This window comes from Haliaeetus albicilla, chromosome 1 (assembly GCF_947461875.1).
Source record: "Haliaeetus albicilla chromosome 1, bHalAlb1.1, whole genome shotgun sequence".
Taxonomy (NCBI): Eukaryota; Metazoa; Chordata; class Aves; order Accipitriformes; family Accipitridae; genus Haliaeetus; species Haliaeetus albicilla.
The window spans coordinates 31,837,244-31,861,452 of record NC_091483.1 but is presented as its reverse complement, the minus strand read 5'-3'; the positions used below and the strand labels follow the sequence as shown (position 1 = coordinate 31,861,452).

At 39.6% G+C, this 24,209-nt stretch overlaps 1 protein-coding gene across 19 annotated transcripts in view; it reads left to right on the top strand.

Moving 5' to 3' along the window:
- Positions 1 to 24,209, top strand: part of PDLIM5 (PDZ and LIM domain 5) — a 134,035-nt gene that overhangs the window by 59,399 nt on the left and 50,427 nt on the right. For 11 of the 19 annotated variants that reach the window (XM_069784315.1, XM_069784305.1, XM_069784295.1 and 8 more), the window contains exons 4-8: positions 15,078 to 15,120; positions 16,487 to 16,914; positions 21,577 to 21,594; positions 21,898 to 22,070; positions 23,707 to 23,743. In XM_069784315.1, coding sequence (XP_069640416.1) covers positions 15,078 to 15,120; positions 16,487 to 16,914; positions 21,577 to 21,594; positions 21,898 to 22,070; positions 23,707 to 23,743 — 699 coding nt within the window. Of the gene's footprint in view, positions 1 to 15,077; positions 15,121 to 16,486; positions 16,915 to 19,540; positions 19,558 to 21,576; positions 21,595 to 21,897; positions 22,071 to 23,706; positions 23,744 to 24,209 lie in introns of all 19 variants that reach the window. The other 8 variants (XM_069784339.1, XM_069784396.1, XM_069784325.1 and 5 more) reach the window with 4 other exon arrangements.

The following is a 24,209-nucleotide window of genomic DNA, read 5'->3' as shown; positions in this document are numbered from 1 at the left end:
TTATTAGTTTCCAAACCATGGTACCCAACCCAAGCTTTGTGTAACTACACAGAATATTTTTTCAGGACTGTGAAGAAATGCTTTCTCATTTTTGCATGAGACTGCAGAAATCTTAAGCCTTCTACAGGTCATAGACTCATAGAATGGTTTGAGTTGAAAGGGACCTTAACAATCATCTAGTTCCAACCCCCTTCCACTAGGCCAGGTTGCTCAAAGCCCCATCGAACCTGGCCTTGAACACTTCCAGGGATGGGGCATCCACAAATTCTCTGGGCAACCTGTTCCAGTGTCTCACCACCCTCACTGTAAAGAATTTTTTTCCTAATATCTAATCTAAATCTACCCTCTTTCAGTTTAAAACTGTTACCCGTCAGCCTATCACTATATCACTATACTCCCTGTAAAAGAGTCCCTCCCCAGCTTTCCTGTATGCCCCCTTTAAGAACTAGAAGGCCCCTATAAGGTCTCCCCAGAGGCTTCTCTTCTCCAGGCTGAACAACCCCAATTCTCTCAGCCTGTCCTCATAGGGGAGGTGCTCCAGCCCCCCTGGTCATCTTTGTGGCCCTCCTCTGGACTCACTCCAACAGGTGAGCTTCATGAGGTTCACACAGGCCCACCTCTCAAGCCTGTCAAGATCCCTCTGGATGGCATCCCTTCCCTCCAGCATGTCAACTGCACCGCACAGCTTGGTGTTGTCAGCAAACTTTCTGAGGTGCACTCAATCCCACTGTCCATGTCATCGACAAAGATGTTAAACAGTGCTGGTCCCAATACCAACCCCTGAGGAACGCCACTCATCACTGGTCTCCACTCAGACATCGAGCCATTGACAGCAACTCTTTGAGTGCGACCATCCAGCCAATTCCTTATCCACCAAGTGGTCTATCCATCAAATCTATGTCTCTCCAATTTAGACACAAGGATGTAACATGGCGTCAAATGCTTTGCACAAGTCCAGGTAGATGACGTCCATTACTCTTCCCTTATCCACCAACGCTGTAACCCTGTCGTAGAAGGCCACCAAATTTGTCAGGTGCAATTTGCCCTTAGTCAAGGGCATGTTGGCTGTCACCAATCACCTCCTTATTTTCCATGTGCCTTAGCACAGTTCCCAGGAGGATCGACTCCATGATCTTGCCAGGCACAGGTGAGACTGGCCTGTAGTTCCCCTGGTCTTTTTTTCCCATTTTAAACATGGGGGTTACATTTCCCCTTTTCCAGTCAGCAGGAACTTCCCTGGATCTGCCACAGCTTCTCAAATATGATGGGTAGTGGCTTAGTCACTTCATCCACCACTTGCCTCAAGACCCGTGGATGCATCTCATCAGGTCCCATTGACTTGTGCACCTTCAGGTTCCTTAGGTGGTCTTGAGGTCAGTAACGTATTTTCCTCCTTGTTTGTGGATGTTTCTTCTTGGAGATAGCAGTTTCCCCAAGAAAAATAATACTGGTCCCCAGTCCACTTAACATAAATGCGTTACTAAGAAAAGATGTCTGGACAGTTGAGTTTTTCATCTTTGTCCAAAGAGATCACCCAAGAAGTGCAATTTACAGTGTGGAGACCAGTGTTTCACATCAGGTATTTCCTACCTCCAAGTCAAATGCATGCCTAAAAACTGTTGTAGGAAGCAGCTGAGACCCATGACTTCTTTTCCCCTGAAAAAATGCCTTCAAGTAGTAGACTTTGGAATTGCACTCCTTGCCATGGCTTAACAGGACAGCATCTTTTAGTAAAACAGCATCCATATAACAATAATTTGCCGGATTGAATTAGTGTACAACTGTTCATAATGAATATTTTCTGCAGTCAGTGAGCCAATGCTTTTAGAGCTCTTGTATTTCAGGTAAATAATTTAAATGTTCCCCCCAACTCTGCTCCATAATAACAGATTTTCTTGCTGATACCTTTGAAGGAGTGTGGAGGTTCTCCTGTATGGCTGGTGGTGATTTGCCATTCACAATCTCAGGTAAAACTTTTCTACCCATTTCTGGTTTGACCTGTGCCACCTATCCAATACCTTTTTGAAAGTTCAGGGGCTCGTTAGCTAGCATGTAAATTGTGGTGCCGTTGACCTTGCACTTTTATTTTAAGCTCTGTCTGTAGTTATTAAGTGAAAGATTTAAGGAAACAATGTGAAGTTGGCCACAGTTTATCTTCACTTCTTAAAATAACACAGATACCTCAGAGAGTGGCATGATCTTTAGTGACATTTTAATTCTGTTGGCACGCTTTGAAATAGCCAGCTGGGGCATCACAGGCAGACTTCAGTTTTGAAGCCTTGCAGATACTATCTAAATGCCAAACTTTTGAGTGGCAAAATAATGCATTTATATATAGATTAAACATGCAGTAATCGAAAGTGCTTCACAATGCATGCCAGTAACTGAACAGCTGCATTAGAACAATGCAGCTGTTAAAACTCCTCCATGCCCCAGAATACGTGTATTCATCTGGTCCAAATATTACTCATGGGTATATCTGTATACTTTTTTTGAGGATACAGAGAATTATTTGGGATGCATGCATTTGAGGAAATCAGTCCTTGATTATATTCTGTCAAGGGAGTGGAAGGTATAAGCAGACTCATAGACATCTATCTTGCCCTGAGGATCTTTGCTCTGGTGTCTGAAAACAAACATCACTGTAACAAAATTGTGTAGTGTTTGTGTGTATCGTGCCTACTATGTTGCAGTGCTACCTCCTCACAAGCTTTAGCCGTATCCACAAAAAACACAGTGCTGCTATAGAAATACCTAATGCTGTATTTCAGCTTGATTACTGTTCTTTGAATACTGTGTTTGGCTGCTCATTACTCCAAAAGGGAAAAAATGCCTGGCCAAATATTGAGCCAGTTTACAAGGGAGTAGGTGAGAGTATTAAAGGGCAGGACACTTGGATGTGTCTGTCTCCACATAAGCTGTCTGTCTCCATATCTTAGGACAACTCTCTGGCCATTTCCATGGAGTCAGTAATCTAGGCTCTGCAAGGCATTTGTTAAAAGAGGTAATAAGTTTAGATATGGAAGAATTATTATTTTTTTCTTAGAAGAATTGCTCCTCTCTTGGCAGGTAATAAAATACTTCTCAAATTTTGCTCACTCTGTTTCTATGCTAGCTACAGTCATTGAGTTAGAGCAAGCCTAGCCTGTATGGGCAGTCTGAAAGAGTTGCCACATCTGCTTGACTGAAAAAACAAGACCCTTTAAATTGTATGTACCAACAACTTAATCCAGCAACTGGACAGGTTTTTATGTGGTATGAGGGTATGGAATACTCAAAGATCTCCTCCCCAAGTGATTGAACCCAAGGTTGAGAGGCATCAGCTCTGAATTGACAAAATCTTTTTAGTGTCTTGGGATGATATGTTTTTGTTAAGAAATACATAATGTTATTGGATGTGTAAAGGACACCAAATTTGTCATATGACTGAGACAACAGAGGTGGATTAATTAATCACTTTCTTAGTGTGTTTGTTTTCCTACAAATTGCTTCATTTTATATTTCTTTGTATAGCCAGAGGTATTTGTTTTGTACTTGTTACTTTTTAAGTTAAAAGCATTAAAAGTAGGATGATTAATTAAAGATAAATATGAGAAAATCAAAGGTGACTTAATCATTATGCCATAACAAACCAGTAGCAAAATGGAGACAAGAATCTTGGGGGTGCTCTAGCGTCTTCTAGCATGCCAGTGTGTAGCTATTAAAATTATTGGTAGTAACGGCTAATGTTATTCTGTGCCTGTTGCTGAGACGTGTTTCATGCCAGTGAGTGTTTGAGGACTGGAACATAAAGTTGAAGAAATTCTTTCACTGTGATGGAAACCAGTCTTGTCATCACGGTTGTCATCATGCTGTCTGGTCTTGCTTTCCCCTCGGGGTTTTTATTAGAGGAAGCCTCCAGCAGCCTCCAATTCAGCTGTAGAAAGTTATGTCATATAAAGGACACCAAGAGCAAAGCTGTCAAGGTCTCAATCTAGGAAATGCAGGGGAAGCCTGCGCTTCTGTGTAAGGAGCTTCACTTTGGAAGTTTGATGTGCGTCGTGTCCACTGTAATTTCCTAAGGAATACAGCTGCACAGACCTGATTTTGACTGCGTCACCAATTTACAGCCTGATTAAAAACTTCTTGAGGCTGTTATGACTGTGTTTGTAGTGCTTTGGGACACTGATCAATGTTTTGTTGTTTTTTTGTTTTTGTTTTTCCTTCCCTGTACTAGTTATGCAAAGAAAAGTGTCAGTAGAAAGATATCAGAAAGTCAAGAAAATGATGACTCTGCAAATGTTAGGCAAAACTTTCTTGCTGCTGCTGTTGAGTCTCCAATGCTAGTGTTAAGTCAAATGTCCATTGAATTCAATAGTTTAATGAGACTGCCAGGAAGACAGCGAGCTTGAAGAATAGCCGTCTGACCCAGGTCCAAAAGTTTTCTGATCAAAAAGTTTCTAAAGCCCTGTTGGTTTACTTCCCAGAATCTGAAGTAGCCTTGGGATTTGGCAGTTGCTCAGCAGTCATGCATGAGCAGTGGTGCTTCCTGCGCTCCTGGCCAAGTCTAGATAAGTAGAAAAGCTTGCATTTTGGAAAGTTGAAACATTTCTTAGAATATGACTCTTCTTACCTGTGGATTTGAATAGTGTGTATATATATTTGAGAGTGAAACTTTTGTCCCCTTTTTCAGAAAATGTGGGGCTTTGTATTTGATATATTATCTGGAATGTGTGACATGCTTAATGGCATTTATTTAAAGTCTTCTTTTGAAAAATGACTTAATCTTGCTCCTGTTATCCCAATGTTAAGAATGGGAAAAATGGGTAATTTCCACTGTTCTCTCTACTATGGGTTCCCTGTAGCTCAAAATCTGGTAATATACAGGCAGCTTACCTGACCCAATGATGCTCAAGTCCATCCTACGTCGGTCCACTGTGTAATCTGTGTCATTTTTTCCTTCATAAACACTCATCTCATTGTTTGGGTGCCACAAGTGATGTTACTTGTCTCTATTTACACTTTTGTTTTTCAAATACAGAATATGCCCCACACCTGTTGCTTTCCTTTGGAAAACACATTTCTCTGACATGCAGGGTTTATGATGCTAACTTGCAGGCATTCTTTAATTATAAAAGGATATGTGATGATCTGTCAAGGGACAGTTGTCTCTAAATGGATTAAAAGAAGCTTACACAGTTTAAATATGGGCTGTGCCCTTCATATGCTGAAAATAGTTCGTTAGCTTGAACTGGCTAAATAGTGTGAGTATGTAGTACCTATGCAGGTAACTGTTTATTTTCTGGATTTCCGGCAGTTAATTTTGCATCTCTGTGAATGTGGGATGTAAAGAACAGGAAAAAAAACTAAGGTAAATATGTGTTCACATGTTGAACTGACCAGTGTTGTTAGATAAACTGTTCCTAAGCATAAGCCCACAGGAGAAAATGAGACACTGTTTAAATTAAACCTGTCCTCTGCCATGCAAGATCATCTCTCAGCTGTTGAGAATCAAAATTGTAGTGTCCTGACTCATCAATAGGGCTCTCGCTACCTTCCTCCAATAAAGAATGGAATGAGAATAAATTAATGATTGGCTGTTTGGAAAATAAATGTCTTCCTGAAAGATAGCGGTAGTATCATGAAAATGTAACAGCATAAGAAAGATGGGATTTTTGGTAATGCAGGTAAAAGCAGGCTGGGAAAAGCAGGCAGGTTTTCTGGTACACAGGATTTTTCTAGAGGTCTGAAACAAAGCTAAATACAAGTTGAGAGCCACCACTGCAAGTTTAACTAGATATCTGTGTGTTACACCACCTAGTAGAAAGGTTAGTGGTAGCTGCAAAGTCGAACATCTATTAATAACCAAATTGCACAGCTGCACAGTTTTGGGGCCTTTTTCTTTTTGCCCAGTTTTTGAAAAATTACTGCCTTTGAAAAATTCTAGGGTATTGTCAGCAGAAAGTCATGTCTGTGGCACAGAACCACAAAACCCCATGAGGTAATAAAAACACATATTGTGCCTGTCAAACATTGCTCACTTACTTTCGTCTTGCCTTATAGTGAAGTAATGTTTGCAGCATTGTGAAAAATCTCAACAGGTTTTCTGACCATCAGATGTTTTACATCTGGTTTGCATCAGTGATTAGTTGCCCACAAAAGCAGTTGATTGCTTCATATGCTGTGAGCGTGCTGTGAATGTTATCCCCTAAGTATTTTGAGCTGAGAAGGATAAAAGCTACTTTTTCTAAAGCTAGAATGATCCAGTTAGCTGGATCAGTCGGAGTGAGATGGGATTATTAATTTTTCTCCTCTTTCACAGTTGTTGCGAACGACAGAAGAATTCCAGCACTTTTTCTGCACCTTTAATCAGTGTTAGAGTTTCTGGTATAATTGGTTCCTTGGCCAGTTTATTGACTACAGGAATTAACTATTTGAGATCACTGCTGCGTTTTGTTCTTTCTTGCTTAGCTTTTGCAGTAAACAAAATAATTTCCAACTACAGCTTGTACTCTGACAGTTGCTCTTTGACTTCCCGTTCCCTTAAAGGTGTGGTGAGACCTGTTGGCCAGGCTAACTTGAGGTCTTCTAGGTGTAATAGTTGGAGGTTTCCTTATAAGACTTCTTTCAAATTGAAGTTGTTGGATATCTAAAATTCTAGTAGACAGCCACGTCGAGACATAAATGGCTTTTCTCAGAATGTTAGACCTGCAATGCATGCCGCTAAGCCAGTGACCTTAAATATATAAACATGTAAACAGTACACAGAAACGATAAAGGGCAACAAAAGCGAGGACCTGTAGTGGAAAAGTTAACTTCTGGCAAGTGTGTGTTCATTAAATTGATCCTGTAATAATTGTGTAAGGTGGTTTATAGTGCTTCAGCTCTGCTGTCCCTAGCCACCACCACCTGTGGTGGTGTCCCCTTTGGGGACAGCCTGGGGGAGTCCCTCAAAACACACCTGCTGCAAGGAAGGCTGCGATGTCCCCGCAGTGGAAGGGCCTGTGGTCGTCCTTGTGGCAGTTTGCCAGCCAGGCCCTGGGCTCGTGCACCTCGAGGGTAGATGGTCATCCCTCGCCGCTTGGGTGGCATAAGAGGGAGGAAAGAGGTGTCTGAGGGGCTGGATGGGAAAGAAAATGTGCTCGTTTGGTGGTGGGTCACGCTCAGGAGTCAGACAAATGCTTAATGGTAATCCTGACCTTAAATGGAAAGAATTAAAACCATAGCATATCCTATTAAAACTAACAGAGTTCATCCTTTTCAATACATTTAGCATCATGTTTCTTTATCAGTGACTTCTGCCACGTCCCTGGCTTTTCTGGACCAGGCCCAGCAATTTTCCTGACAGCCATGCAGTTGCGGCAGGCTCTCTGCACGTCCACGTGGTTGAGACGATGTAAGGCTCCAAACACCACAGATGGAAATTCAGAAGTTGTAGTATTAGGTTGCTCACATTGTTCCTGTATCATCGCAAGTTGTTAAGAAGCAGGAGGTGTAAGGAAGCAGCTGGGATTTGGCCAAAGACGCTTGGGCAGTGCTTCTGGGGTCTGGGTGGGTGACACAGTTTCCCGTGCTGGTGACCTAGAGAAGGAGTTGGCTGCTCTTTGTTATTGCTGCCCAACACCTCGGAAACAGTTTTTGTCTCATTTGGTTAACTATGCTTCCGCTACATCTCTCAGTTTTTCTTGAAGCCACGGATGGGTGAGCTGCTTTATAGAGGAGAGATATACTTAGCCTCCCGTAAGAAGTAAAATATAATAATCTAATGGCTTTCTAAATTGCCAGATTCTTCATTTGAGAGAAAAAATATTGATATAAATGCTCATTCCCAAGCATGCACTTAAGAGGAAGAAAAATTAAAATCCCAAATAAGGATATGTTGGGGATTGTGGAGCTGTTTGTCATGAATTTCCAGTTAAAATAGATACGACTGCACTTTCAAGCTTATTTGGACTGTGTTTTAGACAAAAGAGATAATTTAAACATTAGTCACTATATTGTGGAAAGCACTGGAAAAAATAATTTAGTGTTTAGGTTTGAATCTCCTAAATTATAACCTAGATTTGATGACAGACTGAAGTCAACATGAAGTTGAACTTTTTTTTTTTTTTTTTTGAGGGCTTTGGAAGACTGCCTAGGTCTGCAAGTCATTTAGACCTATGCTTTTCATTAAGCTGGCTGTTTTTAAAAGGTAGCTTCCTGTGTTAGAATTAGTATCTAATAAGCACTTCTAAAGAAAATCAAATGTATAAATTCCGCTTTATTAAAAGCCTGGGTATAGTTGTTTTGTCTTGTTATTTGCACTGAACTGTTATGGAGATACTGTTACTTGGCAAGACAGCTTTAGGAATGCTTAAAGAAAAAAATCAGTTTATAACAAGGCATAACTGATAGAAATTACCACCATCACTGAAGGTAATGTATATAAGGTCTTATATACAAGCCGTTAGTTTTCCTATAGCTTGTGAGTAGCAAAGCAGCAGCAAGATGGGATTCCTGCCTACCAAACTCATTTAGACATGCTGAGCTACCACTTGTTTATAGGCTGCTTTATAACTTTTCTAGGACAAATGGCAGTGATCTGCCGTGCAGAATTGTAAGGCACTGGCCAAACTTGGTACTGGGTCTGCTTCACCTGTTTGGGCTTTGATCAGGGAAGTCATGGGCAGGTACGGACAGATGTACCCCCCTATACCAGTACTGACCGTATGCATGGGCTCTCAAGGTTTCTAAACCTTCTGCCTTCCTGGGAGTGAGAAGCATGTTTTTAAAAGTCTCTGGCAGTTAGAAGGTAAGTGAGATAAATTCCACGGTATTTTTTCTTTAGCTTTTTGTTTGGTTTTTGGTTTTGCTTTAATAGAATAAAATATTATCTGCCTGCACTTAAACTCTCTTTACAAATGCATTCGGTAGGGTTGCCACAGACCACAGGAATGAGACTATGAGCAGTGGTTGCCTTTGGGAGGTCTTGAAAACAACTAATCCTTTGTGGGTAGGAATACCAAAGCAGAGGGCAGCTTGTTTCTCTCCTAGAATGTCAGTACTGTTTATTTTAACATATAATGATGAAATGCCAAACCTTATTTAAATTTAAGAGGGGGGATTTACGTTTGATTTGGCCAACTATCAAATAGCCAGTAAAGCAAGAACATAATTTTTCTTGCTTTTACCTTAGTGCTTCATCGTAATCTGGTGTGCTGGTGGAGTGCATGGTGTGAGGATGTAAAGGTATTATATAGTGTATACCAAATGTAAAATGCTGACATGCACATTATATTAATTCTTCCCCTTCAAACTTACTGAAAATGTAGAATCTGTTGAGAGTGACTCACTAGCTAATATTCCTAGGCTAAATATAATGAAGTAAGGTGTTAAGTATTATCTTGAGGTACTGTTCTGTCAAGAAATGAATACTGATATTCTCAGCATACTCCATTAAATATACCTCATCAAAGGGCAGGAAGCCCAAAAGTTATAAGCTGTTTGAAGTGGTTCATCTGACTGAAGAGATCCTTTTGTGAGATTTCACATATAAAGGGAGCATCCACAGGAGCTTTTTTCAATATTTTGTTAATGCTGAAACAACTGTGTCTCACAGTGTTTGCATTTTAATGTTTGAATTATCATGCATTTACAGCCTGTATTTTGAAGGGCAAGAAGAGAAAGAATGCGTTTTTATTGTAAGAATTAGTTGTCAGAATGAGGTGTTCGTACCAAGACTCCTGGAAATGTATGGTATCTGAAATGCCATTATGCATCCCCTCTTCTCTCTGCTATGTCACTGGTTTGAAGTTGCCATTTGCTCCCTTAAGCAGCCAGTCAGTGCTGAAGTCTGCATTGTTTGTAATTAACATCCATATTTGTCATAATTTCGTATGTTCAACTAAATGGAAACTGACATAATAAACTAGAATGAAGAGAATGACTTAAGAAATAAAATGTTGTTGACAGCCATCTGTTGGTGTGTTAGCAAGCATAATGACCAGAGTATAGATTTGAAAACATTACCGTGTTTCTTAAGGTGGAAAAAGTCATCTCCTTTTGCAATGACTGCAACAGATCCCAGTTCTTATTGAGCAGTACAGTGATAATTTTGGTACCTGTGCTTTGCAATGCATTGGAATGTGCAGAGGTTTGCAGTCTCAAGGCCACAGGTGCTTGTCCTGGCAAGATTGCTGAAGCACTGAATTTACCCACTGGTGTTGCTGGGGCCAGTGTGTGTGTTCCTGCAAAACTGTGGGAAACGTAGTCATATATTATATTAGTGTATGTAAGGCAACCATTTCTGATGGTGTGTAAGTTGCGATGAGAAGCAAACTTATGAATGTTTTTTCTTTTGCTGTTGTGAGCCAGAGCAAGGTTGGTAAGAAATGAATTATGTCTGTAATAGAGAAGGGGCTTGGGTCTAAGGCAAAAAGAAATATATTTGGATTGTTCTTTTTTCTGTGTTTTAAATTACATCTGCATTTGTTTTTGTTCAGATAACCCCTAGTGAAAGTCATGGCTTGTTATATATGTTAAACGTTTTCTGCTTGTCATCTTTTTTCACGAGTTGGCTAATTTACGAAAAGCAAATGCATTTAGCTTCCTGCCCTGTCAGCTGACTGCTGTCTAGAAATAAAATGAAGCAAACCTACAGAACTACAGACTACAATGGCAAAATGGCTAAAAGATCAGGTTTTTGGAAGGAAGATCTGACCAGTGGCTTTTCAGGGATGTAGTATCTGCTGCCAAAACCTGTATCCTGGTTGATCAGCTAGGAAGAAGGAGGTAGTTCTGAAAATGAGAGGGGGTGAAAAAAATCCTTCCTTTCTTCCTTCCTCCTATTAGAAAGGTTCAGTTCAGAACAACAAATACAATTTTGTGGAAAATCTTCCTGAAAATGAGAGGGGGTGAAAAAAATCCTTCCTTTCTTCCTTCCTCCTATTAGAAAGGTTCAGTTCAGAACAACAAATACAATTTTGTGGAAAAATCTTCCAGCCTTGACTTTGTTTGGTGGACTTGGCAGTCCTAGGTTTACAGTTGGACTCGATGGTCTTAAAGATCTGTTCCAACCTAAATGATTCTATGATTCTGTGAAGGTCTTGCAGCTTCTTGTATCTCACACCAGAGTTTATGAGCAATCCTGTAAGTTACGGAGATATGAAAACCCCAAATGCAGTACCTATGTTAATACTGGTATTGCATGCTCCCATTGTTTATACAGGGGTTCATAAGCACCGTTACCTTCTTGTGAATTTTCCATTGAGTTCATCTGCTTTTTAAGTTATGAATATAATATAGTCCCTTTACTAAGGACTGGGGATGGTGGGACTTAAATGGAGGTCAGAGGAGATGTGACTCTGAAATGTCATTTGGATTTTAGGTTCAATAAAGCTTTAAGGATTTATTGGCTGAAGGTTTGGGCCTCTGTGGTGTGGTTATGCACACAGGACAGCTGAGACTTGTCCAAAAAAAATCCTGCTTTGCATTGAATTTACTTCCATAGTGCTAATTATTGAGATTACAGCATTTTCATTGATGGTCGGTCTTTGGTGGTGATGTATCAAATTGTACTCATTGCAGAAGCATGAAATACTGTAGCTTTAGCTTTAATAATGGGTTTTTCCAGTTATTGGTAATTATAGAAGGGATTGTTGAATTGCTTGTGTCTTTTTTTTTTTTTTTAATGGGTGAAATACTTGGAAAGGGAATGAATAAAAGGAGAATTTAAAGAATGAATAGTTTTTGCTGGGCATATTGCTTGCAGCGAAGAGCAGACTAATTCATTTTCCTAATAAGGCTGTGCTGGAAGTTGGAATGTTTTGAATTGCATTAAATGTCATGAAAGTATTCATCAGAGAGGAACAGCTTGTGGTATGTTTAGGGAGCAAATTTGATCATGTTTGGTCAAAATGAACTGTTTACACAGGCTAAATATAGCTTTTTTTTTTCCTGAAAGAATAAACGACTTAGATGTAGAAGCCTGTGCAAAACCTTTGTGCACTTTCATTTTCAGCATTAGGCTCTCAGTAAGTGATGGCTGCTGCTTCTATTTTTGTTGTTTATAATAATTTGTATGAAGCTGAAAACTGTAGCTGTTTGCCAAGGTCTTTTGTGTGAGTTGTTTATAATAAGCATTTATACCGAGCTTTTATGTCTTTGCTTTGTTTGTATGTTATTGAAAATATTGCATGAACTAATATACTGAACTGCTAGTTTTAAATCATTCAGAAAATAACCTGCTTCAAGCCATCCTGCTTTTCTAATAAGTAATAACACAGCAAGTGTGTCATCTCATTTTGAAAGTCTTTATCATCAGTTATTCATACATTCAGCATGATAAAACCAGCATGAAATCCTAATATGTTTAATTGCTAGGTGGGAAGCAAAGAAAATGTACAAGATTCTGCAGTTTAATTATTTTTTTTACTATGCAGTTTGGTAGTATCTATCAAGATCTTAAGGGAAATAGCCCTGCAGGAAATATTTTCTTAAATGTACATTGGACACATTTCGCTTTTCAACTTAAAGTGGGCATTTCCTTTTGTACTGTCTTGTCTAACCACTGTGCATTTTTCACATTCAGATCCTGGTGGCTCAATTTGCTGGGTGAGCATTTTCTTTATACAATATGGTGTAAATCACAGATTTTAGTCTGATTATGGTCTGAAGTCAACAAGGCCAAGTTAAACTGTTTGAAGTATGTCTGGGACATGCAAATTTATGTCCTTGTTTCAAGTGTGTTTGGGGAAAATAAAATAATGTTATGCTGTCTGACTCCAATGTTAAAAGAACATTGCGAATATTTCAGTTATCAAGCCTTTTTTTCACCCTCTTTTTCTTTTTCTTTTTGTATGATATTTTTGAGGATGAATTTTGAAGAGTATGTCTTCAGATCATCTGGAAATAGTGGTTTGAAATAATTTTTGCTGAGTGCTGTATTGATGAACGTAGAGCAATCTCATCCATTGCAAACTCAAATTTGATTATATTCTAAAACAAAAAAAAATGATGTATGTGCCTTTTATGAGACTGAAACGTCGAGGTCCAGCATTGGCAAAGAGAAGGTTTTTTTTTCTCAAGCATGAAATATGGTAGTTGACTTTAATAATGAATGTCTTTCTACTTCTTACTGTTAGGTCAGCTTAATAAATACACAAAACATTCCAAGCTACTTTATTAAAAAAATGTATACCTAGGATATGGAGTGAGATGCGTGTTTCCTTCTAACTCCAGTCTTAAAAAAGAAAGAAGAGTTTCCTTATGTATTGGCATTTTTTTTCCCCTTCTTGTTGCTTTTGTTGCTGCAAATTGACAACTCTGCAATTAGGAGTGATTAATGATGCACCCCAGTGCTTTGGAGGGCTGGAGGTCAATCTTCTCATAGGCTGCACACTCTGTGGGAAAAGGGAGAACGAACCTGTTCCTCAGAGTGTACAAAACCCTCTCTCTGTTGAGAATTACTGTTGATGTGGACATAATGTGTGTCAGCAGTGATGCACAAATGGTGAAGGGGAAGTGCAGAAGATGATCTTCTCATATGATGGTGTTTGTTTTTTGTTTGTTTGTTTTTGTTTTTTTGTTTGTTTGTTTTTTTGTTTGTTAGTTTTTTGTTTGTTTGTTTTTGTTTGTTTGTTTTTTGTTTGTTTGTTTTTTGTTTGTTTGTTTTTTGTTTGTTTGGGTCTTTTTGTTTTTTTCCTGCCAACATAGGGTGTGAATTATATGTATCTTCCTTTTTGTAAGTTAGCTACTGAACCTGCAGCAGGATTGCTGTTGCTTGAACCTGATGAGCCCTGAGGGCCAAATGGCTTTGAGGGAAGGAGTAAACATTTTGAACATAATTAGTAAAAAAGAAAAAAAAGGAGGATAAAAAGGAGAATATAAAAGGAGTTGTTAAATGGACCATCTGTGCCTAATTCAAATCTAGTTCTCCACATTTTCCTGGTAGAGATAGAAAAGCTGGTTTATACAATAGAAGTGTTTTAAATTGTAGCCTCTGTTAGCTGATCTCCAGTGAAACGAACCTTTTTGCCTCCCCCGCAAATTATCTTTGGAAATGAGAATCCAGCTTCAGTTCTTCAAAACCCTGTTTAGAAGATTCATTGGAAATCGGGGTTGTGTGATTTCAGGCAGGATATGATTGCTGGTTTTTGGATCATTAAGGGTGTCAGCTTTTCTGAGCAGCTACCAAATATGGCCAGAAGTGTTTTGAAATGTGGCAAGGAGCCACTTTTCTACTGAAACAGCATGAAAAGAGTCAAGTATATCAGCAGCAATATTTGCAGACAAAATGTTAGTGTGCCAGATTTTTTTGCTGGGTTTTTTTTTTTTTTTTACATTTTGTGTGTGTGTATTTTTGCATATAACTATATGCAAATCTGAAAAAAAGAGTCAAGTGAGATGCCTTTACCTGTAACATGTTGCCAGTTCACATTAGGTGTAACAAAATCTGTCAATTCTTCATCTTCTTAATCCTTTCCATTGTGGTACTTCCTTTCCTTCCCACTACCCCATAGTAGTTTCAATGCAGCCATTGTTTGGAAGAAATTTTTTTGCCATCTACTGTGGAGTTCAAGTGACATTAACCTTATCTTTGAAGACCAAAGACTGTGCAAAAAGTTTCTGTATAATTTATCTTGCTAAGTCCTTCAGAAGGATTCTTCTTGTTGTTGTTCTAAAAGGAATCTTCCTGTTTTAAGCCTGAATAAAGGTTATGTGCTATTTAAAATGCAATTCATCTGATCAGAGCTTTTCAGTTACATGACAGTTTCTTATGAAATGATGGAAAACAACAAGCAAATTGGACCTGAAGTCTCCTAACTGGTGATATGGTATTATGAATTTATAAATCAAATAGTACTTGATGATAGATGCTAGAGTTCCTGACATTGTATCCAGAGAAATTAATCTGGTTTGGTTTTGCCTTTTCGTTGTATTAACAACAGTGTTGTAGGTTTAACTTGAATACTTCTTGTTTCCTTTAGAGGAAACAAAATGAAATACTTGATATATCTGTGGGTGGATGTGGTGAGTTGGAAGAGGGAAATGCTTAAACATTAAAGAACTTGTTATTTACGTTGTTATTTATGATTATGTGTATGTTTTTCCTCTTCCAGAGTGGCTTCTGTACAAAAACCTGATCTTATTAATGTACCAAAGGTATGTTCATCATTGCAACCAAGAAATGTAGCATGTGACACTAACTGTTACCCATCTGTCAAACCCTGTTGTGGATAAGCACTGTCATTCAAACTTTCCTTTCAATATAACTTGCTTGATTTCCATGTGTTACATTAAGAACATTGCAGTGTTTGTATCTTTGAGTAACTTTACTCTCCCTGCGCCCCCCTGCCAAAAGAACTGAGAGACCTGGCAATTTATTATTTAAAAAAAAAAAAAAAAAAAAGGTAATAAATGTTATCTGCCAACTCTCAGAACATATTTTTAGAAAGATATTGCCGAAGTTTTTCCTCTGTCCCTAAGAGAGAAACACTAGTAGGGCTTTTCAGTGGTGGGGGTTTTTTTTCCTTTTTTTTTTTTTTTGTGTTTGGTTTGGTTTTTACTTGTTTCATCTTTTTTTTTTAATGGGCACTGAAATCTCCCTTTATATTTGGAAGAAGCTTATCTAAATATTAGAGTTTCAGAGAACAATTCCCCTCACTTTCCTTAGAGTATTGGGGAATTACTTGTTCTTGAGTTCTTCTAATGTTTTGTTCTCAAGCAATAGTTTCAAACCCTCCTTTTTTGATAAGAAGGCTGTTTGCAAACCTGAAAATACTTACAAATGGCCTGTATTTGAAATTCCTCTCCAAAGGACATAAATAACGTATAGTATGTTAGTGTTCTGCTGACTGTGATTTGAAAGGCCACAGTTTGGGAACCACCATGTTAAAACATAGCTCCCAGGAAAAAAAAATAATAAAAAAAAATTTGTACTTTTTGTGAAGATGTTGAGGTACATTGATAGAGTGCAACTGGAAAAGCTCACTGAGTCCCAAAGCACTAGCCTCTAATAAATGAGCTCCAGGGCTCTGGTTCCACTCTTACTGATCTGTTGATACAGCCCTTATATACAATGTGTGTGTGTACACATGCACATGCTGTTTGTGTATGGGGAATGTGCATATCTTGAATTGGGTTTGAGAGGTGGAATGTGGATTTTTATAAAAAACACTAATATTTTCCACATGAGTTACCCGGTGGGTTTTGCAATGGAGTGGCTCTTCAGTTTCTCTTGAATTTGATTTGTGGGGTGTCTGTTTTGGATATGATGAGAGGAGTTAGCATCGTGGGATTTCATATGGATTGTGCATGCTTGGATGATTCCCTTTCCTAAAACGCATGGATCGTTTTTTTCCATACGTTTCATGGCTGCAGTCTCGGTAAAGCTTGCTTCTGTTCTATGCTTCTTCATTCCACGCTAGGTGGGTTATCTCCTGTGAGAGCAGTGAAAATCCCTGCTGAGGAACGTGCATGCGTCTGGCGTGGTTTTGTGTGTTTCTTTTTTGTTTTTCATCTCGCATAGGGAGAACCTACAGAAGTAGTTAAGCCTGTGCCCATTGCCTCTGCTGTTGCGCCCAAAGTCACTGCCACGGCGAGCGTGGCTTACAATAAGACACCGAGGCCGTTTGGAGCCGTAACCTCCTCCAAAGTCACCTCCATCCCATCACCGTCCTCCGCCTTCACCCCGGCCCAGGTGGCGGCTCCGTCCCCGACGGCTGCCGCCCCGGCCCCCTTTGCTGCGCCCGGACTGCATGTTAATGCCAAGCCTAACGCTGAGCAGCGGCCGCCTGCACCGAGCGCTGCTAAACCTGCAGTTAATGTCCCACGGCAGCCCGCCGCCACGCACAATGCCGCCCCGAGCGCCTCAGCCGGCGACGGCGCCCAGGACGTAGCCGAGGGGCCACGACGAGGATTCAGAGAAAACCAGGGGGAGAGTAAACAGCAAAATGGGTAGGTGGGATTTTTTTTTGCTGTGAGGGTCTTGCCTCGCAGGAAAAAAGCTGGGCTTGTTTAAGGGCTAAGTAAAACACAACTTGGAGCAGTCGTTTAATCCTCAGAAGTGAAGCCCTGAGGAAGGACTCGCATCTTTAAAGGGATGCTTCAAAGGGCTGAGCCACGCTTTCGGTGGTGATTTTTCTCAGGGGTGACATACCGGCTTATAGAGTGTCACAGCTAAATTGGATCAGGACCACCAAATGCTTTACACGATCGGTTGTATCACAATGCGTTCTGGACCTTACAACAAGCCCGGTATTAATTTCGGTGTCAGTGTCTCACTGTGTATTTTGACTCCTGATACGGTGGCTGAAAGCAGCAGGCACTCAAAAATGCAGAGCGGTCTGTCAAGAAGGGTCAGTGGGTGCTGTGACGGCAGGGAATGAGATGCTCTGAAAGACCATCCGTGGTCCCAGCAGGAGTGGTGGAGGAAGATCCCAGAAGGGAGGCAAAGGGACAGATGTCGCATTACTTCTCTGCACAACGCATGAGAAACTTTAAGATGCATTCGGGGAAGCTGGCGGTGTTGAGCAGACTTCTTGCAGCGTTATGTGTAAATACCTCAACTTTAAATGTTACCTTTACCTTAAAAAAGCAACACAGATTTAAAACATGAGTAATTTTTGTATTCAGATAATTGTTTATGTTAAAGTGGATATTGGAGACCTAACATTTAAGGGACTGTAAGGCTACATAAAAGGCTTATACTGTATCTGGTGTAGCATCTAGACAGTAAGCAACAGATTAGTAAATTAAACTGAGCCCAGCAGCAATCCTGGGCACTCAGGCCTGCACTGCTGCCCTGTTTCAGCAGCACGCTTTTGGCCAGGGCAGCCTTGGGCTCTCCCAGAAGTTCCTGGGCAGCGCTCGGGAGCTGCAGCGTCCCAGGGACTGATTCCCAGCCGGGGGAGGAGGTGGCTGGGTGCGAGTGGTCCCATGCCAGTTGGCCTCTGTGCCCAGCAGCAGTGTCTGGAGATTGAATTAAGTAATAAAAAGGGCAGGAGAGGAGCTGTAGGTTTCTCTTCGATCTTAAGAACGTAAAGCCTGCGCTTAAAGCTAAAAGCTGTGATTACTATTTCCCATCCCTCAAAGGAAAGGGGCTAGAGGAATAGACCTAGTACCTATCTCCTCTGATATTCTCTCAGTATGTAAAGTATATGAAGAACACTACAGAAAGGTAAACATCCACACCAACTAAAATACAGAATAAACTGCAGTTTCAGTTGAGCTTCTCATGGGGGGAAAAAAATTTTTTAGGTACCTATTCCCTTTATATTGCAGTATGAATATTTTCCATATGTGGACTCATATAATGCAGTCTGTATGCATTTTATATCACACCATTGCCATGGTAACTTCCAACCCTTTCTTAAACAGCTGGTGGCAGGGGTCCACACTGCACAGAAGTGGGATGAAATTTGGAGATCCCAAGGACTTGCTTGATGCTGCTAGTCTTGTTGAATACACTTTGCCAAACCATCTCTTATCTTTCCAGGAATGCTGTTTTACCAAATAACTGTGTAAGGAGTAATCAAAAGCAGCAATTAGTACTGAAAAAGAGGAACAATAGCAACAAAATTAAGTCTTCTGGAAGGAAGTGCTGCAGGCATAGAGTAAGCGCTTGACAATCAAGATCGGATGACTGGGTGAGCGCTGTAAGGTGCCCTACCTTACAGTTAGGGGATAAATAATACCAACTGAAGAGTATCACAGCTGACAGGTGAAGAAATCCCTGTCTCCCTGCCAATCTTGCAGATCTAATTTGGGAAAGCTTGAAAATGTTTAGAGCTGTAAAAACCTACTTTATTTTGCCATCTTTCTTACAATAGTGTGTTTGCGCTAACTCTCTTGCAGTCCTAAGGCAGAAAACAAAAACAAAACCCCCTAAAGTTATGATATTGGCCTGCTGCTACACTACTTACTTATTTTTACTTAGAAAAATTACATGTCTACAATGATGCTTGACTATCTCCCCATTTAAAATGGAATCAATGACATTCATGAAATATCAGAAACATTGAAGTTTAGAATAATTGATCAGTCTGCAATAAATTCCATTTTGCTTCTGTGTTTCATATTATTCATTTTCTCAAAAAAAAAAAAAGGCAACATATCTTGTCATAAATAGCACTGCTGAGCAAATGCAGTTCTTCAGACATGCACCTTGTCATACTCGGAATTTCCTCCCACCCTCCTGGTTCCCCTCAAACCACATTCAGGATGTAAACTATTTGCCTTCACTTCAGGATGGGGAAGGAAGTTTTGTTTCCCTTGTTGAGTCCTGGCTTAGAAAGAAAGCCATTTGCCTTCATTAGGCTGCATGCAGTTATGTTTTTATTATGACCTTCTTGCCACCTCTTGCATGAAAACGTGCCTGCTGCTTAAAACAGGTAAGATGTCCACATACTTCACTCATTTTAAGCTCAGCTGGGCTAAATTTTTCCCTTGTAGGTTCTCTTGATAATTTTAAGTTTGACTTACGTGACATATGGCTTTACGAGAGCTTGGATTTTGAAACTCCTGTAATATTTTAAGAAGCAAAGAATGTATTAACACATCAAATACTTTTTTTCCCTTGCAGATAACAACAGTGACAAAGTTAGTATCAACACCACTGGAGTTGAATTATGGTCGTTTTTCCTGTTGGAATAACCAGCATGTATTCTTGTTTTGCAAAATTATAGCTCTTTCAGAGCTTTATATTTAAATTTTGCAAAACAGCTTCAGCTTTTCTTAGTAACTTCTTAGTATAGTAAATGGTTTTGTCTGCATTGGACATGATGTGATCTTGCTTTCCACTGTGTTACATTTTGCAGCTTTTTTTATTCCACAAAACATTTGTGTGGTGTTTGTGTGTATTGATAAATTCTTGGTGAACCTATGGCTGATCGGTGTTGGTAATACAACTAGTAAATGGTGAAATAGAGTATAAAAGCAAAAATGGTTTGAGGACTATGGAATGAAGGACCAGATACTGAATTCGTATAACGAAAATAAGAGTAACATCCATATACTGTGATTTGTACATATTAAGGATGATCAATATGATTGAGGTTTTACTGGCTTGTCTTTTCTCCCCTTGCCTCAAGGCTGAGTTAAGGGAGAGCCCATCTCATTGAATTTTCCTTTGTCTCTGGCACCACCTTGTTGCCTCAATGAGTCATTACTAGTAGACTCTTAAGCCTTAAAAAAGGGACCAGTAGGATCCACAAAAGAAGTCAGCAGCATATTTTGTTCATAATACCACTTTCAACAAATGTGAAAGACTACTTATTTCACTGTGGTAGTTGCTAGAATGCAGTCAACTGCATGTAAATAATTATATTTCCATGTAGTTCCACACCTTTAATTACTGCTTTAATTTTCAGATGTTATTTTTGCTATTAACTGTTTTGATGCTTTACTTCATTTTTCTCTCTACTTCTTGTACTCCATCCTGGACATACCACTGTCTTTGTTTCTATACCTCTCCCCCTTTTAGTAACTTTGATACGAGATACATGTACTTCACTAATACTGTGTGTCAAAAAATTCAATCTTTTATATAATTTTGTATGACACCTTACACATCGTTCTTTCTTTCAAGTATTAAGTATTCTTTTAAGCTTAAGTATTTACTAATGCATTCCATTGAATGGGCCTAATTCTTACTTGTTGACAATTAATAATTTACATCATTCTCATTCATATTTTCCACCTTTCTTCACCAGAAATACTTTGGACATTAAAAGTACAGTGGGGAAGTAGTGGCAAAAATAAAAGTGACTTTTAAAGTTTTGTTGGGTTGTTTTGGTTTGTTTTTTTAATTAGAACTGTTATGTCTTAAGAGCTAGTTTTGCCCAATTGATCTTATGTAGATTATGTAAAAATAATTGTACATTTTAAAGGGTCTTAAAGATTAATGCTTTGGGATAACAATTGTAGAATTGAGGAGTAATATATATAGTTTGAATCTTCTGTTCCCTTTTCCTAAAGTGATCAGTGCCATTACATGTTCTTTACATCAGTTACTGCAAGCAAAGTTTTAAAACCCTGTATTCTTGCAAATCTGCTAGTGCAGGGATTGGTAGTAGCATGTAGGTTACTGTGGGGAAAATTTCCAGATGAAACAATTACCCCACTTTTTTGACTTTCGGAGAGGGTATTGAGCATCAGTATCTCCATGTTATGCTCCAGAACACCTCTACATACACTTTCAGATGGCCTGGTTCTGATCCAGGCTTTGCCAGGCGCAAAAGACTTGGCATGTACTAGGTGGCCCTTGCACACAGCTAGTGCTTTGCCTCTTGTGAACCAGGGGGATAACTTGTCGAGGGGCACCTGATCCTAACTAAGTAGACTACCCTGCTTTACCAAAACAAATTCCCCTCTCATCCCTGTAAGGAAATCGCTGTGAGTTTAATCTAAGTATGGGAGTTCTGTGCTGTGGTTTTGGTGGTAGAATGAGAATATTACTATTAATTGGATTTCAGTGCCCTTTCCCACAAAACTAATTCAATAGAATAATTAGCTGCGCTTCTATTTCCACTTTCTGACTTTATTTCTTGTTTTCTTTTTTCTTTTTCCTGTTCATGCTCGGAAAACTTTCTCTTGCTGTCTTACTCTGTCATCTCCAAGGAAAAACCCACCCAAACGGTAAAGGCTTAAACGTGTAAATGTCTTGATAACACTGTCTTTTACTGTTTCAAATGTTTCAGCAGTGAAACAAGGAAAAATATTTCAGTTGGGTTAGAGTAATTATAAAACTGTGTTTGGTTCGGAGAACTGAATCTGTGTTCAGGTGTGCCTGTAGAGCTCACTGCTGCACATCTGCATTCAAATGCAGAAGCTGCCTTTAAATGCTGTGAAAAGTCACAGTTCTGCCCCTGTCTTTGTAGCTACCCCAACCCAGGTGGTCTCTGAAGCTTTTCACTCACTGCTTTCTCCTCCTTAACACAGCCCCCCACGGAAGCACATTGTGGATACCTATACAGAGTTTTACCACACACCCACCCACAGCGATGCCAGCAAGAAGCGACTGATTGAAGACACCGAAGACTGGCATCCCCGGACAGGCACCACCCAGTCCCGCTCTTTCCGCATCCTTGCCCAAATCACTGGCACTGATCATAGTGAGTAGTTTGGTGTAAACGAAATAAAAGTAATGGCCTTGGACAGATAGGTGTTTTTAAAAGTTGGGGGCGGAGGGAGATAATAGCATGGTTTAGTGGGCATGGTTAATGGTTGGACTCGATGATCTTGAAGGTCTTTTCCAACGTAAATGATTCTATGATTCAGTCACATGTCTTGCATTTTTCCCAATTGGATAATAAATCCAGTAGACAGAATTTTGATGAGCTCTTTAAAAGAAAAAAGTTTGTGAAGACTATAGTAGGAAAATATTTTTGTAAAACTCCAGCAACTGCTAAATAGTTCAGGCCATATTCATTACTGGACATTATTCCTGATTGAGTTGAATATTAATGTATTCTAGATAAATCTTAAAATTTCCATTTCTACTCCCAAAGATATGGGCAGGTATGTATTTGTTGTTTCTTTCCCCTCCTGTATAACCAAAATGGTAATATTCCTGTTAAAATTTAATTCTCCAGAAAAATTAAGGTGTTTTCAGGCATGTAGAAAATCTTTGACAGTCATACAAAAGTATGTGATCTGCAATGATTTAACCAATCAGAAGCATAAATCCATAGTTCCTCAGTTTATTCCCACATCATGTTTCCATTCTCTGCTCACGCTATGATGTGATTACATGTACTGTGAACTGGAACAAGATGATGCAGAGAAGGTCATTCCCAGTCATATAATTTTGTGGTAAGACTTCATATTGTGCTGTCAGTTATAATTAATTGGGTGAGATCTGTAATGTTGTGTAAAAGCCATCAGAAGTGCTATCAGGAGGTTTGAGCTCAGTTATGTTCAGACTGAGGCAGTTTAATGCAGAGGTGATTATTTCATTCTTCTGCTTTTCACAGCTAGTGCTACAATAAAGAAGGCAGTGAGGAAAACAGACCCCCTTCCCAGGGGCAGATTTGATTAAACCAACTATTGATTTTCTGGTAGAATTACTCTAGAAGCCAATGGTAACATGTCCCCAAATAAGGATTATTGTCCCTGCATGATAAATCTTCTGAACTTGGGCAGTTCCTTGATTGTTTTGTGGTCCTGCGTTGTGCTAATCTGTTAATGGATCATTGTCTATCTTTGGATTCTCATCATTAATCCTTGTAAGGGCAGAATGCAAGACCTGAACATCAAATAACATGCCATCGAGTACTGATGAATTAATCAAGTTGACAAATACTAGGTTTGTCAAATTTAAAATCAGGGCTGGGAATTTACATTATCCCGTGTGCAGTCCTCTAGCACCTTGACGGTTCACAGCCTGGCTGCAGACAGACCCTTGGATTATCACCTGATATAAACCCCCAGATGTTCGTCCAAAAGAAATAACCTCCCAGCTTCCATTCATCTTCCCCTTCTCAACTCACCTTTCTCAATGCCAATGTGGAGAGTGGGCCAAGGGAAAGGGCAGAGAGCAGCAGAGCCACCTTTCAGCAATCCTGCTGGCAAAGGGGCTCTTGAAGTTTATAGACATACCTCATTTCCACTGGGGTGTATTTAGAATCGAGGAGTCCTAATGAGCCTTGTTGTAATCTCCTGCTCTGGTAAATGCATTGGCACAGGGCAGAATCTCACTGTATGGTGGTACCATGCCTTTGAAAATAAAAATTTTCTGTTTTCTTGCAGTGAAAGAACCAGAACGTGAAGCTGCAAAGAAGACTAAGTGAGTTGATGTTTTCCATTTTTATTACTTTTAATACTTTGCATGTCTTAATTCTTAACTGATAGTGTTTGGTGCATTTGTGTGACATCTGGGTGTTTTAAAAATGTTGCTTCTTTTTTTGCCTTCTACTTCAGCATGTAAAAATCAAGATCTTTTTCTGCGTAGACCGACCTTTTAAAATTTGTTGCAGCAGTCCAGTATTAATGCTTGTGCAGGAGTTTGAGACTTTCCATAAACTTGGACTGATTTGGTTTTCTGTACAAGGTCAGCTTGTTGACGTGTTTCCTCCTCCTAAATCTAACCAGCCATTTTTGATTTGTGTGTGGATCAGATTGCAAGGCATAGCTGGAAAATATTAACTGTTCTGGACTGCGAATGAGGGTCAGCTGTCTCCTTCCTTTGGGATAAGTTGTTCAAAATAAGGACCAACCCGTGGCTAAATCTAATGGTTCTTGCAGTCAGTGGG